The sequence below is a fragment of the Scomber scombrus genome, chromosome 6, assembly GCF_963691925.1.
Source record: "Scomber scombrus chromosome 6, fScoSco1.1, whole genome shotgun sequence".
Classification (NCBI taxonomy): domain Eukaryota; kingdom Metazoa; phylum Chordata; class Actinopteri; order Scombriformes; family Scombridae; genus Scomber; species Scomber scombrus.
In genome coordinates, this window is record NC_084975.1 from 5,708,586 (window position 1) to 5,722,621 (window position 14,036).

The 14,036-nt window shown below is 40.1% G+C and overlaps 1 protein-coding gene across 1 annotated transcript; it reads left to right on the top strand.

Moving 5' to 3' along the window:
• Positions 1-8,772: 8,772 nt before the first annotated feature.
• mgat4c (mgat4 family member C) lies at positions 8,773-11,461 on the top strand. The gene is made up of 3 exons (XM_062421266.1): positions 8,773-8,901; positions 9,579-9,726; positions 10,305-11,461. The coding sequence occupies exons 1-3, from the start codon at positions 8,773-8,775 to the stop codon at positions 11,459-11,461; spliced, it is 1,434 nt and encodes a 477-aa protein (XP_062277250.1).
• Positions 11,462-14,036: the final 2,575 nt, after the last annotated feature.

Sequence of the window (14,036 nt, forward strand, 5' to 3'; positions counted from 1 at the left end):
GGTGAAACTGGGCCATCTTATTGTATCTCCAGTCCTCATTTCAACACAGAGCCTTTTGAAATGCCTGCCAGAGCCCCGTCCTCTCCTGCACGAAAATGTGTATGGAGGAGATAGTGCATTCTCATGTTATCTGCCACCGGCCTCTTGCCCCTTCAGCCATTTTCTCATTTCACAGATTTGACCAGGAGGTGACCTTGGCTTTTTAAGTGCTTTTAAGGCAGAGCCAAGTCTCCTTTTTCCTTTTTCCTGTCTCACAAATGGAGACAGAGCGAGAGAAGGAGAGGGAGAAAGGATTTCTTTCGGGCCTTTTCTCCCTAGTTTTTTTTTCATCCTCTTTCAAGCCCGCAGCTACTGTCCGGTGTTTTTTTATAGAGTAGACATGATGACAGGCTGTTGTCTGCTAATTCACATGGGCCTGTGCTTTTAATGTAGAAAATGGCCTCAGGGGAGCAGCAGCATATGTTTATGACACATGACGTCAGGCACAGAGGGCAGTCTGGAGTTTGAAGTCAGGGAGACACACAGTCCATTAACTGAATGTGATATAACAAAGAACTAATTGAATATCTTTGCCCTAAAGAATACTTCACAATATTCAAATACTAATCATCTTGTGTCTCGCATGTAGGTAATCATTTATATCACCGGCCACATCTTCACAACCTCACACAAGGGATGTGGGAAGAAATAGAGACCATATGCATATGCATGTGTCTGCATGTGTACAGGGGGTATACACATGTCGAGTGTGTTTTCTAGTGGAAATAATACAGGCAGTATCGCAGTCCTCCATCGCCATCTCTCCCAAGTGCACCTCTGGCAGAGTGCTAATCTGGGTCAAAGTGCTAACTGCTTAGAAGGGCCTGGGAGAGGCTCGCTCACATATGAATCATTTCTCACGGCTCCCATCCTTGTTAAGCTCACCACAACTGGAACAGGGAAAGGTTTTAATATTTCTCTCTGACCTTATACGTAAGCATCCTGACAACACTCTGAAAGTGCCGTCGGATGACAAAACTTCTGTAGCAACCACATCCTCAATCTCGTTCACTATGAGACTGTCAGTTACTCTTTCCATCAAAGTGCATCCATGCAGTAAGTCCGGGAGCCTCTCAGCAGTTCTACAAGATGAAGCAAGTGCTGTATGTGTTGCCACATCATCAGCACATCACGCTCTTTGATTGCTCAGTTTGTGTTTCATGATAAGTGATGCCTCCCTTTCATATCGGCGATCGAGTTAAGGACTAGCTGTCCGGTGATGGCACCAGTCCATGCACAGCTATAAAATATATGAGACTTGAGGCTGCCTTCTCCAGCCAAGTATATAGAAATCAAACAAGGACCGATCTGAGGAAGCTCTTTACAATCACATTTCAATTACAGTCCGAGCTGGATGATCCGCACGATTGTACTGCAGTGGAGGAAAGGCCACATCCATATTTTTCTGAGTGTTTTGATGCTTGATTGCTCTGAAGCAAGCATCAACGGGTGGCACATGCTCAATATTTCATGAGAATGTACTCCAGTAGCTTGCACCACCTGTGCCAGTGCTGCTCTGGAAAAAAAACAAGCCTTAATGGTGATGAATTGAAAAGCTTTGTTCATGTCTCCAACACATCCTGGAACAAGATAAGAGAGGTACTGTCCTCTTACCGTATGAGCTTATAAAGACAAGGACACTGGAACCGTCTGGAACAGAAAAGGCTGTTTGGAGGTGCTTAGAAATATTCATGTATCAGAGAGCCTGACTGGCTGAGACCATTTGGGGTTTTTTTATGCACCACTGCTTGTCGTGCACACCGTTGCCTTATGGGAGAACAGCTGGAAGTGCCATTGTCACTGGACTGCTTGTTTCTCCCTCGAGGGCAACGGTGGTGGTAGCTGTTGGTGGTGGTGGGGGAGGGAGTAGGGGGAGAAGGGGTTGGCGTACTTGGACAGTATGTCTGTGGGGAATGCGTCATATTCAACACACACACATACACACACACACACACAATCTCCCCTCCACCGCCACCTACACAACACCTCCTTCTCCCATTAGAGTGAGCGAGCTCAAGCTGCTGACAGCGGTGACAGGCCCAGCGCAGGGAGGCGATGGGGGGGGGGGAAGGGGAGGTGCTGCTACCTCTGTTTGGGTCCTTGGCGCAGCCGTCTGGCCTCAGGAGTTTGATGCAGCCGGGATTGGTGAAACACACCACGTCCACCACATCATCTTACGATCAGAAAGCTCAGCAGCTTACAGGTGTAAAGAAAAAAAAAAAGGAAAATATGAGTTTGTGTTGTCGCCTGAAATAACGCAATGACTCCCTTTGGAATATTACCTTTGTGGAAATGACAGTTCGTCTTCATCAACCTCAGACATGATGGGCTGTTATGACAAAAAGGGTTTATGGTAATTACATGGTGAATCTCCCAGAAACACAGCTTTCAGGCTTTAATTTACCACACTGTGCATTGATAACCGCCTCATTGACAATTCCCCATTGCGTCCCGATAATTAAGATCATTTCCATGTTTCTATAAGGGGCGTGGATGTCTGACAAGGGTCGCTAAGTCTTTGTAGATGTCAGATTCCTTTTGTCTGCTTGGATGTAAGAATGTAGTAATTGGTAAACTGTTTGACCAATTTGAATTATTAACAAAACAGCCATTTCATAATAAAGGGGTTTATTATTCTGCCCTGCGCCACAATTTTGTTATCAACAAAAGCCTCTGTTACTCTCAGCTTTTTATCAAGAAAGAAAATCCATTGAAAGTGGCTGAAGGCCTGACACAAAGCAACTGCTGAATCCTCGCAAATCTGCAGGCTTAATTGATTATTTGTGCAGAGCTGTATATCTGCAAGGTGCAGGATACCCAGGGGAAATAATGTAAAACAGATAACAAGATGAAATGTGGGAGAATTGCTTTCTGCTGCCCATTTTATTAATCTTTTCCCCTTTTCTTATTCACAATGAGTTTCCCATCTAGGTTTTCCCATTACAGAAACGTAGCTTCCACATTTTAAAAGCGGCGTGGCCTAAATCGAAAGTTGAGAGTTGATTGAAGCCAGCAAGAGAAGTGTTTGTTAAGGGCTTATTTTGATTTCTGAATAACATATGCAGGGATTCAATGTTGTGTGTACCTGAAACTCCCAGAGGAGGGCATTTTATTTTCAAATCTCATCTTCATTATTCTGCACTCCTCAGTTCCCGGAAAGCAGTCAAAGGAATGAATTCATTTTGCTGATATTGTACACAAACATTTTTAGAAAAAGTACTCATTTCCGATTTTTTCAAATTCAGGTTTGCAGTTCTTACTCCAATCCATGTGTTTTCCAAGGCATCCTGACATTTGCTTCACTTTTGTGGAAATGACATTAACGGAACAACCTTGAGGGGATGGGATGTGAAATTGCTGTGGAGCTCGACTCATGTTTGTAACATGTCAGTGCCACTCTGCTCAGTCCTATACCTCTTTTTTCCCATTTACTCTGCTCTTCGCTTCCCTTTCACAGCACTCAACAAAAAAAGAGGTATCGTTGGCATGCAGGAGGACTGCTTCAACTCGGCAGCAATCAAGCCATTACAAATGGAGGGGGAATGGACGGCCTTTTGTTTTGTTCTGGGTTTTTTGGTGTTATATAGAATTCTTGGCATTAGGTTGCACATCAGAGCAGACCATAATTGCCTTCTCATCATTGGGGAGCTCCTTGTTTTCCATTTGAAGTCTGCACAAGGGGTGGTAGTGGGGGTTGGGAGTGGGGAGCGGGGGGGGGGGGGGGGGGGGCGGCAGGGGATAGGAAGACAATTCCTGGAACAATCATCTCATATGAGTTGGCAGAGAAACATTGGAGGACATTGAGAATGAGTCCAGTCCAGAGCTCACCAAGGAATATTATGCAGGAAAAACGGCCTATGAGCAAAACACAAGCAAAGCATTAATACAAAAAAACAAGACCTACTATTTTTTTTAAGATACTGTCTCTAGTGCTGAAATGATTAGATGCTTAATCAGATAGTTTTTCATCAACTAAAAATGCCAAACATTCTCTGTCTCCAGCCAAACAAGAGGATGTACTACTAATCTCTTGTTTAATATATTTTGGTTTTCTTGATATTTGGTCAGGCAAAACATATCTGACATTTCATAGGCTTACATTCATTACACAAAAACAACACATTATAGATTAATTGATAATGAAAATAATCATTAGTTGCTTCTCTTCAGATATTACATTTACTTAAGTCCTGAATTCCACACTTCTAATTGAATAAGGCACCTCTCTAGTTTCCTTGAAAATATACAAGAACTCCATGTTAACTAGCCTCTAGTTAACATGGAGTTCTTCACCCCCTTGTGTATTCATCTTTCTGCACAGCAACATAGTAACCTTCTGCTTGCTGTGACGTCAAGGATTGATGGGCAGCAGATATCCAGCTGAGAGCCATTTCCAAACCCCAAGGCACTAGCCATGGTGTGATACAACCAGGTGATAGTTTCCTTGGAGAATTTCTGCAGGGGATTCTGGGTGTATTTTCCATTTTATCTCTTCTAGGAGCAACTGTAGTTACTATCATAAATAGTTCTGGCTCCTAGACAGGTGTGACTGCTTGTTACTGCCAAGATGTGGAACAATTACAATAAATAGCAGAGCATGTTGAATTTAAAAATGATTAGGCTTGAGAAATCTTGATCAAAATGAAGATTTAGCCACAAGAATGTAGAATCTAGAAATAGTTGAATTTTCTTAAGTCCTTTTGGCTTGTATACTCATCTGTTGTCGCAGTTTTGTTACCACCACCGAGCTGCCTTTTTGTCAATCTAGCAGGATTTAGCCTCTTACAGAGAGCACGGTTTTCAAAGAGAGTTTGGAACACACAGTTGATATGAGTTAAGTGCAGAGCATGCTGCTGGGCATAAGCGAGTAGAGAGGCGGTGTTGTGGTTTATTTGGTCCAGTTCACACACACAGTGCATAATGGATATTTAACAGCCCTAGCCTGCTGGAAGTGTGCTGTGTACTGAAATGGTGCTGGGGACATCTGAGGGAGTGTGTGACTGCCAGGATGACACACCCATTAAAACACACTTAGTCCATTTCACTGCTGCAGTTCCACTCTGGATTCATGCCATAAGAATGAACACAACAGCACTCACAAGCCTCCCTCTTGGTGATGAATGCTTGAAGTGAATTCATCTTAACATCCATATACTGTATATAATTGTAGCATATTCCAAGAACATATAGTGGGCTGCGGATGGGGATGACATTGTTTTAGGTGTTAACTACTGTGCATCTCAGTCACAGTTAAATCTGGGGTAGGAGAAGTGAACATGTTTACCAGCTGCGCCTTTGGCAGAATGAGCATCTCATCCCCTTCCTGCTCTGAGCCCGTACTGAATTATTGAAATTGGAGAGGCGCTTCACTTTGTCTTCTATCATCAGGATAGACAACCAAGACTCCAATCTGAGAGATCATCTCTCTCCCAACATGAAACAGAAAAGTTGTTTAATTGCAGTTCTCCCACTGGATCATGCAAAGAATTCCACTTTGTTTAATTGTAGGTCATGCGTCTCTACATACAGTTGCTTGTTTGTGCAAAAGGAAATAGCTGCTGCAAGTTCCCACTACAGAAGATGATTCTGAGAAGCACAAGAAACCTGAGTTGTGGTGTCAGGAGAACTCTTATACTTGCAGCCATCAGCTGAGATTCCTTCCGAAAAGGCTCTAATGATTCTTGTCATCATCATGCTGCACTCAGCTTTGCCCAGCAGAATTCTGCAATTTACTGAGAGACATGCCACGCATACAATGGAGACAATGCAACATATTCTGCTCTTGCAGGATCTAGTGCTCCACAAATGGGTAGAAATACATATTAGAAATGTCAATGCCACGACACTGTAGCACATTCCTGATATTGCACCATTTCTATCAATAAAGCTGCACAAAGATGCATTCAAGCTAGATTGTCCATATTGTTACAAATGTGGTGAAAGGTTATGGGTGAAACACTTTAATTATTTACCAGTTTTCAGACTGCAGATACCACATTAATGTGATAACTGGTAGCACTGCATCAGATTACTTCCCCATTTTTGTATGTTTTTGGGGAATATCAGCTTTTACCATCTACAATAATAGAAGATAGGTTAGAGTTATAAGGTTCCTCATTCATTCCTCAATCCGCCAAGCTGTTAAATGAAAGGATGGTCTCTCATTAGGCTAAGTGTAAACTGCAGCTAGATAGAAAATGAAAGATATGGTAAGGGTTAAACTAAGACTGGCTGTATTTATTTGTGTATATTAGACACAGAATGTCAGGCAAAGAAATGAAATGCACTGTAGCTTGTTAGTTAGTTTGTTTTGCTTTACATTCATGTTTTTCGTTTTGTGTATGTAAAACAGACATGCAACACAACGTTTTCCGTAATCCCTGTGCTGCCAAAAAAAAAGAAACATTTTATGAAACCTGTGCACCTTGTGTTTAAGAATAACATTTTAACAACTTCATTTTTAAAAATGTACAGCAAATATGATATCTAATTTCCTTAAACCCATAATTCCCATAGTGGATAATAAATTGCATCTTTGTTCAGACAGTATAGGTAGTTGTAGAGTGAACGGTGTGGAGGAACAAAAACTCTGTAATATCTGTAATTACTGATAATTGACTGCTACTTTACAAACACACTGAGCTGCAAATTGCGTAGAACAGTCCACAGCAGATGGATATGTTAAATTCAGTTTTTCAAGTGTGCACAAAGAGGTATTGACTAACGGAATCCCAGGTGAGGCTGACTCCTAGTGCGAGTGATCGATGTGTGTGTGGTCATTGAACTGAGCTTAGAGGTAGTTTGTATTCTTTTAGGCATCTCGGGGGTTCTGCAGCAGTGGAACAAAAGCAAACGCTGATGCCTAATTGCTGGCAAAGAAAGACCAATACTATTGTTATGTCTATAGGCTGTGACTTTGTATAGGCTTTTTCTCCCTCAGTCACTCAGTTGTCACAGTTACCATGAGAAGTTGCCAACCTTGTTGTGACTGAGCCTGATGCATGCTTATGCTCTAGCTGAAAGCTGTGTATGGTATGGCTGTCATTGCTGCTCATAAGGGATGTCATGCATTAACGAGTTCAGCTGTCATTATTGCTTTGTGATTTCTTTGTTTTATCTCTGTTAGAGACACACTCCACAGATCATTTATCCTCTTTGCTTATGCAAGCCTATATGGATAGCAGGTGGACACATTATTGTGAATATCTTTATAAAATAACTCACAACTTGCAAATATCACCTTTTTGAGGTGTTGCTGAGACTGGATTTGTATTTTTAAACCTGCAGTCTGTTGTGTTTTTTAGTGGATGATATAATAGTGTAAGGTTTTCTCAAATTGGATATAATATGCTTGTTAAAGGCACTATTGCTTGTAGAAATTTAAATGGATTTCATTCGATTGTTGACAGATATTGTGTCCACCTCGTGCGTTATCACATCTCAGAAGCACACTGCAGTTACGTTGTGTTATTTATGGAAACTTTTAATTGATCCAAGCATTGAATTATGGGTTGTTTACAGAAGAAGAACCATAAAAACATCCATTGACATCTCATCTGGCTCTCTTGTCTTTATGTCCACCGCCTTCATAATACTGATGTTTTACATCGTATTCCCTGACAAACTAACAATATGAGTTACTCTTTATTCTCCATCAATTATTACCATCAGGGTGTAATTTTGTGCTGCATTCAGGGATTCAGATTTGTTGCTTTCTATTACCATCTGTCGCCAATCAGAGGAAATGGAACAATACTGCATAGACCTTCTCTTCTACTACATCAATCTTTATATCATATGTGTAAAAGTGCTGAAACAATTGATGGACAGAAATCATTTTGATAATATATAAATCATGTATGTCCTTTACATGATTAAATATACTGGACTTAGCCTCTCAAATGTAAGGATAATCAAAAAGATAATGAACATTTTAATAAGTAATGAAAGCAAGTATTATGTGCAGCCCTCCTAACTGTTTAAATACTGTATACATAAGAATGCACTTCATACTCTTTTATAGTTTCTTCTCATCTCATACCTATTATCTCCTTTATCGTCTTCTTCTTCTTCTTCTATAGTGGACTTCATATCTGAAATGAAATGAACTGTTTTGAAAATTGATTTTGAATTTTCCCCTTCAGTGATAGTTGGCTGTAATCTACAAAGAGAAAAAAATTCACATTTTCACAACAAAGAAGAGTAAGCCAGCTGATAACAGCAGACAGAAGTGTCTTTTTTTTTTAAACCATTGTGGCATATAAATGTATTGAAATGTTTGCCATCAACCACCTTTATCATTACATGAGCAGAAATACCAGTTTGACGGGAATTGAACAAATACAGCAAGCAATTGGGAATATTTACATAGCTGTTATCAGTAAAGAAGCACATCTGATTCACATCAGTAATCAATTGTTGGGCAGGTCAATATCCAGCAGTGCCTTTAGTTTTTCTCTTGTGATTTGGTCCACCTCTTTCCCTGAAAAGCAAAAGAAAAACCACACAATCACAAACCATTAGAAGTCCATTGAAGAATAATTACGATGCTAATGGGAGACATCCACATCGTATATGGTTGTACAGTCCTTAGATGACTTCCCCCACTTGCCTGATAAAGAAGCAAATGATTCACATGTAGCATTTCAGGCTGACATAATTCAAAGCAAGCCAGCCTAAACGTGTCTTATCTCATGTTTTTCTTATGCAGATCCCAGCGAGAGCGTGTACAGCATGAGGCTGGTCTGGAAATCCCTCGACAAGATGAGGTGTCTGAGGAAACGCTCCACTATTCCCTTCCTCGGCTTCCTCATCACCTTCCTCCTCTTCCTTAACCTCTATATTGAAGATGGCTACGTGCTGGTTAGTAAATCCTGTTGTGTATGTGAATTACATTCATGTTTGTGTTTCCAATTTAGGAATTTGGATGAAGTACTCCGTTCATGTTTGTACTCTTTCTTAATGTATGAAAAACTAATTTGACCAAATATGCTTTTGAAACCAAATGTGTTCTTGTATTTGTTCACTCCACCCATGTTGTCGCTTTTATAATTGCCTGTTTTTAAAAGGAAACATTTTTAAATTTTCATGACATGGACCCAAGTTGAAATCATCCAGATGATTTATTTCTTATTCATGATGCCATCAAAACTTGGTTATCACAGTACATTATCTATGTTTGTTATTTAAATTATTAAGAGATGGTTCACATTTTCAACTCTCTGGTGCTCTTCACAAGTCCATTTGCTTGGCTACGCAAACTGCCTAAAGGGGGTTTAAGATTCCTTTTGTCTCTAAACGTCGAGGTTTAACTCAGTGGCATCAAAACACATATTATGTCAAGTTTGCACAGGATCCTAGAGACAAGTTCAAGAAAACAAAAATCTGTTTTCCCTCTCATTTAAATAATTCACAGTAGAAACTGGAATTTTCAAGATGAGTTTCCTTCTTTACAGTGGCTATTACAACTTGAACATGTGTTTTTTCTCTCTGTTGTTCATAACGTATATTAATCCTGTGTTTTTCATGTTGCATTGCAGGAAGAGGATAAAAGGCAGCTCAGGGAAACATCAGTCCACCCTCCGAGCTCAGAGCGATACGTTCACACCTTCAGAGACCTCAGTAATTTCTCTGGAACCATTAATGTCACATATCGTTATCTTGCTGGAACCCCTCTGAACCGCAAGAGTAAGTTTAGGGCTCCTTTAAAGAGGAATTTACACTGACTATTTTCATGGGCATGGGAGAGTTAAGTCATAATTGTGAACACACACTTGGACTTAGAACTAAACCTTCAAATCTGTGATGTGTGGGATTTATAGCATGGCCATAAAATACAACTGTTCCACAGAGATGTTTTTACCTTAAAATCAAACACAACTCAGAAGTCTTCTTAAGTATACCATGTTTTATTCACCAAACATTTAAGTCTTTATTGCCCTCAGAGACTTTTTCGACTACAGTGAGCACTGAGCTCTAATTTGTGGTCTGTGCCACAAAACATTTAACATACAGACATTGGTTGTAAAAATAAATGTCTCACTATAAATGTTCCTAATACAACATATTTAAAGAAAAAAATATAGTGATATGAATTCAAGGTGAATTCATCATAGTTTACTCGATTTGCACATTCATCAATTGTCATCACCTAAGTTGGGGAGGGGGGTGATCTCCAACCCCTCATTCTTCTATATATAATACATACAATTGGTTATTTTCAAGCATTTCTGTTATATTTGATGAAATGTTCTTTTTTTTCACAGAGTATCTTACCATTGGACTGTCATCAGTCAAAAGAAAAAGAGGGAATTACCTTCTGGAGACGATCAAATCCATCTTTGATCAGTCCAGCTATGAGGAACTGAAAGAGATTGTGGTTGTGGTCCATCTGGCAGACTTTGACCTGGTCTGGTGTGAGAACCTGGTGCAAGAAATCACCAGGAAGTTTGCCCACCACATCATAGCCGGACGCCTCCTTGTGATCCAGGCTCCGGAGGAATACTATCCATCTCTGGATGGTTTGAAAAGGAACTACAACGACCCAGAGGACAGAGTCCGCTTCCGCTCTAAGCAGAACGTAGACTACGCTTTCCTCCTCAACTTCTGCACAAACCTCTCTCACTTCTACATGATGCTAGAGGACGACGTCCGCTGCTCCAGGAACTTCCTGACAGCGCTGAAGAAGGTGATCACCTCCAGAGAAGGTTCCTACTGGGTGATGCTGGAGTTCTCCAAGCTGGGCTACATTGGGAAGCTGTACCACTCCAGAGACCTGCCACGTCTGGCTCATTTCCTCCTCATGTTCTACCAGGAAATGCCTTGCGACTGGCTCCTCATCCACTTCAGGGGTCTGCTGGCCCAGAAGGACGTGATCCGCTTCAAACCCTCGCTGTTCCAGCACATGGGCTACTACTCCTCTTATAAAGGAGCAGAGAACAAGCTGAAGGACGACGACTTCGAGGAGGACTCCATAGACATTCCTGACAACCCTCCTGCCAACCTTTACACAAACATTAACGTCTTTGAAAACTATGATGCCACCAAGGCTTATAGCACGGTGGATGAATACTTTTGGGGGAAGCCTCCTTCCACTGGAGATTTCTTTGTCATAGTATTTAACAAATCTACCAAAATTAGTAAAATTAAGATTTCTACCGGTTCTGACGACCGACAGAATGATATTCTTCACCACGGCGCTCTGGAAGTAGGAGAAAAACTAGTTGGGACTAAGAAAGGGAAACAGTGTTCTTCCTACATCACATTAGGGGAGTTTAAAAATGGCAACATCGAGGTTCAAGATGTAGACCACAAGATTGCCTTTGACATTGAGTGTGTGCGCATTGTGGTGACAGCCAGTCAGAAAGAATGGCTCATTATTAGAAGTATAAGTTTATGGACTACACAACCCCCCAGCCAATGAGGACTATACACAAAGACTCTTAGTATGGCATAGAGGCAAAGGTTTTTATTATTATTATTTACAAATGTATGTATTTCCAGGTTTATTTATTCATTTTGTATGTATTTATTGATACTCATTTTGATTGCCAAATCAATCTATAGTTTTTTATACCTGCAAGTTGTAACCTTAGTGGAGCCTCTTCCCAGTCATTCTTAAGGACTGTTCAACTGACCTCAGAGTATTCATGAAAGCGTGTTCTCTTCAGTGTTTCATAGGCCTTCATTCATTTTAACTTATGATAGCCATCCCTAACATACATAATTCCATACTATCTGGTATCATATCGTAATTAAAATAATGGTTTACAAAGATCTGGTTTCCCAATTGAAGGATAAGTCTGGCAATATATTGTCTTTTATTCACCAAATCCCATGAAATGACCAACGCCATCAATGTATTGATCCTGCTGTTATCTAAACCCCATTACATATCAATGAGCCACACCGCTGCAACTAGCTAAGACCCTGTTTACACCTGGCATTAACATGCGTCTCTGGTGATCCGATCAAAAGCGGACAGTGCTAAATACAAGACGCATTGTGATCTAATCACTCAAACCACTTACCGAGGTGGCCAAGGACACATTTGATCACATATCTTTTGTATTGTTATCGCTGATTCATCCTGAGGCATTGCCAGCCAGGACGTAACGGGAAAATGTGTCATCAATGCAGGACGTGGCAGTTATTTTGGTACAGAAAGGGGTGATTGACAATGTGTCTTGGCTGTCCACTAGTAACTGGATCACCCAAGATAAGTGTTGGGGTCGTTATCAAAAAAATATAATGTAATACACATTACTGATTACTTTAAAAAAAAAGTAGGTTCTTAATTACTCCCTGTGGAAAGTAATCAATTACTCGTTACATTACTTTTGCATTACTTCTTAGCAATGCCGGCGATGTTGTGTAAAAAATAATATAGCAACAAATAAAATAATATGAGTCGTGACCATCATGTACAAGTAAGAACTGCCTCAAAATAATATATAGACAACTTGTTTGTCCTCGGAGTCAGCACAAGACTCAGCACAAGTCAGTTTCCATCCTGATATAACACTGGTCCAGATAGCTCACCAAAGTTTTCCTGTCAGATGATGGCTCTCCATTCACTATTATCGGTACTTTGCTGAGTTTGCTTCTGAAAGACTGAGATTCCTCTGTAGAAAAGAGCAATGCACAAGCTTTGGCTGCTTGGTTGGGGTCTGCATACACTCAGTTTGAGCATCACTGTGGGTCCGTGAGTGTCTCGTCACTAGCTTTGTGTTAGCATAAGAAGTCAGGCAGTTTTTTTTATCCGCCCAATTTATACATAATAATTGAAGAACTTATGTAGCACAAGTAACAACATATGTGTTTGTTTAGTAACTGTAATGTGATTATTGAATGTAGACTCAGTAACGCGTTACATTACTGCGTTACAGATAAATGTAATGTGATTACAGCGACCCAACACATGTTAATGCCAAGTATAATCAGGGTCCAAGTGATAGGTGCTTTCATTACCATTAACATGAGCACCATGGAGTTTTGACTCAATAGTAACAAATTGTTGGTTTTGTTCTTTTCGCAGAATTTGTTGACAACAAAAAAAATATTAATATGGTGCCAGCCTTATACTTAAATGAAAAATGAATATGAGTTAAGGAAGGTTTTAGTTTGGTCCAGTCTCTATTCTACATAACAGAAACATTTCATTACACTGAACATCAAATCCATCACTTTACATAAGTTTTTGTATACATTTACCATATTGTGATATATCAGTATTAATATATTAATGTCATTAACAGTTTTTAATTCATGATATTTATTTTTACCATATCGCCCATCGCTACCTTGATGACATATGTGTAAGTTATGAATGGATGATATAAAGAACCACTGATTTATGAATGTTTTTGATGTGAGTAATGAAGACAAATCTCACTTAGGGAACAGCTTATTGTACTACTGATTAACTCAGTGTTGTTAAGTTTACCATAATAATAATTTACCTCTTATGTACTTTAATATGTTATGAACCACAAAGTATTTACAATTGGGAAAACAATAATGATTATGAAGTGTAACAAAATACTTTTTAGGAACAGGTTCTCCTTGAAAACACCATCCAATTAAGACTATTGTGTCTTCAGCCATTTTTCATGACTGATGTTAAACCTGCAAAAGCGTAGCTCGGGGATTTCTCTCTGAGAATTTCCCCATTTGGCCCTTAATTATTTTCCTCCTTGAAAACCCACCAGGAGAGTATCAGAGGTCATTGTTGCCTTGAATATTCATCATGTCAAACCTAACTTTTTCAGTTTTAAATATCCTCTCCCGGTTTAATCATCTTCCTGTTTGTGGTTGAGGCGGGTGTGTGAGTAGGCTGAGCTCTTTTTACTAGCACTGTATGTTCTGTCAGGGCAGCTGACAGGAGAACAATGTTTGTTTTCACCCATCTTCTCCAAGAGCTGAGATTAGATTGCACAGTGAAGAATGGGCCAGGTCTGCTCTTAGCTCTCTTTTTTTTACACCACAGCACAATTTTC

What these genes read in the sequence shown, in the direction of transcription:
- mgat4c (XM_062421266.1), top strand. Translation starts at nt 8,773, where the DNA reads ATGAGGCTGGTCTGGAAATCCCTCGACAAGATGAGGTGTCTGAGGAAA. An exon ending in TTGAAGATGGCTACGTGCTG is followed by an intron (nt 8,902 to 9,578) that starts GTTAGTAAATCC and finishes GTTGCATTGCAG; the next exon opens with GAAGAGGATAAAAGGCAGCT. An exon ending in AACCCCTCTGAACCGCAAGA is followed by an intron (nt 9,727 to 10,304) that starts GTAAGTTTAGGG and finishes TTTTTTTCACAG; the next exon opens with AGTATCTTACCATTGGACTG.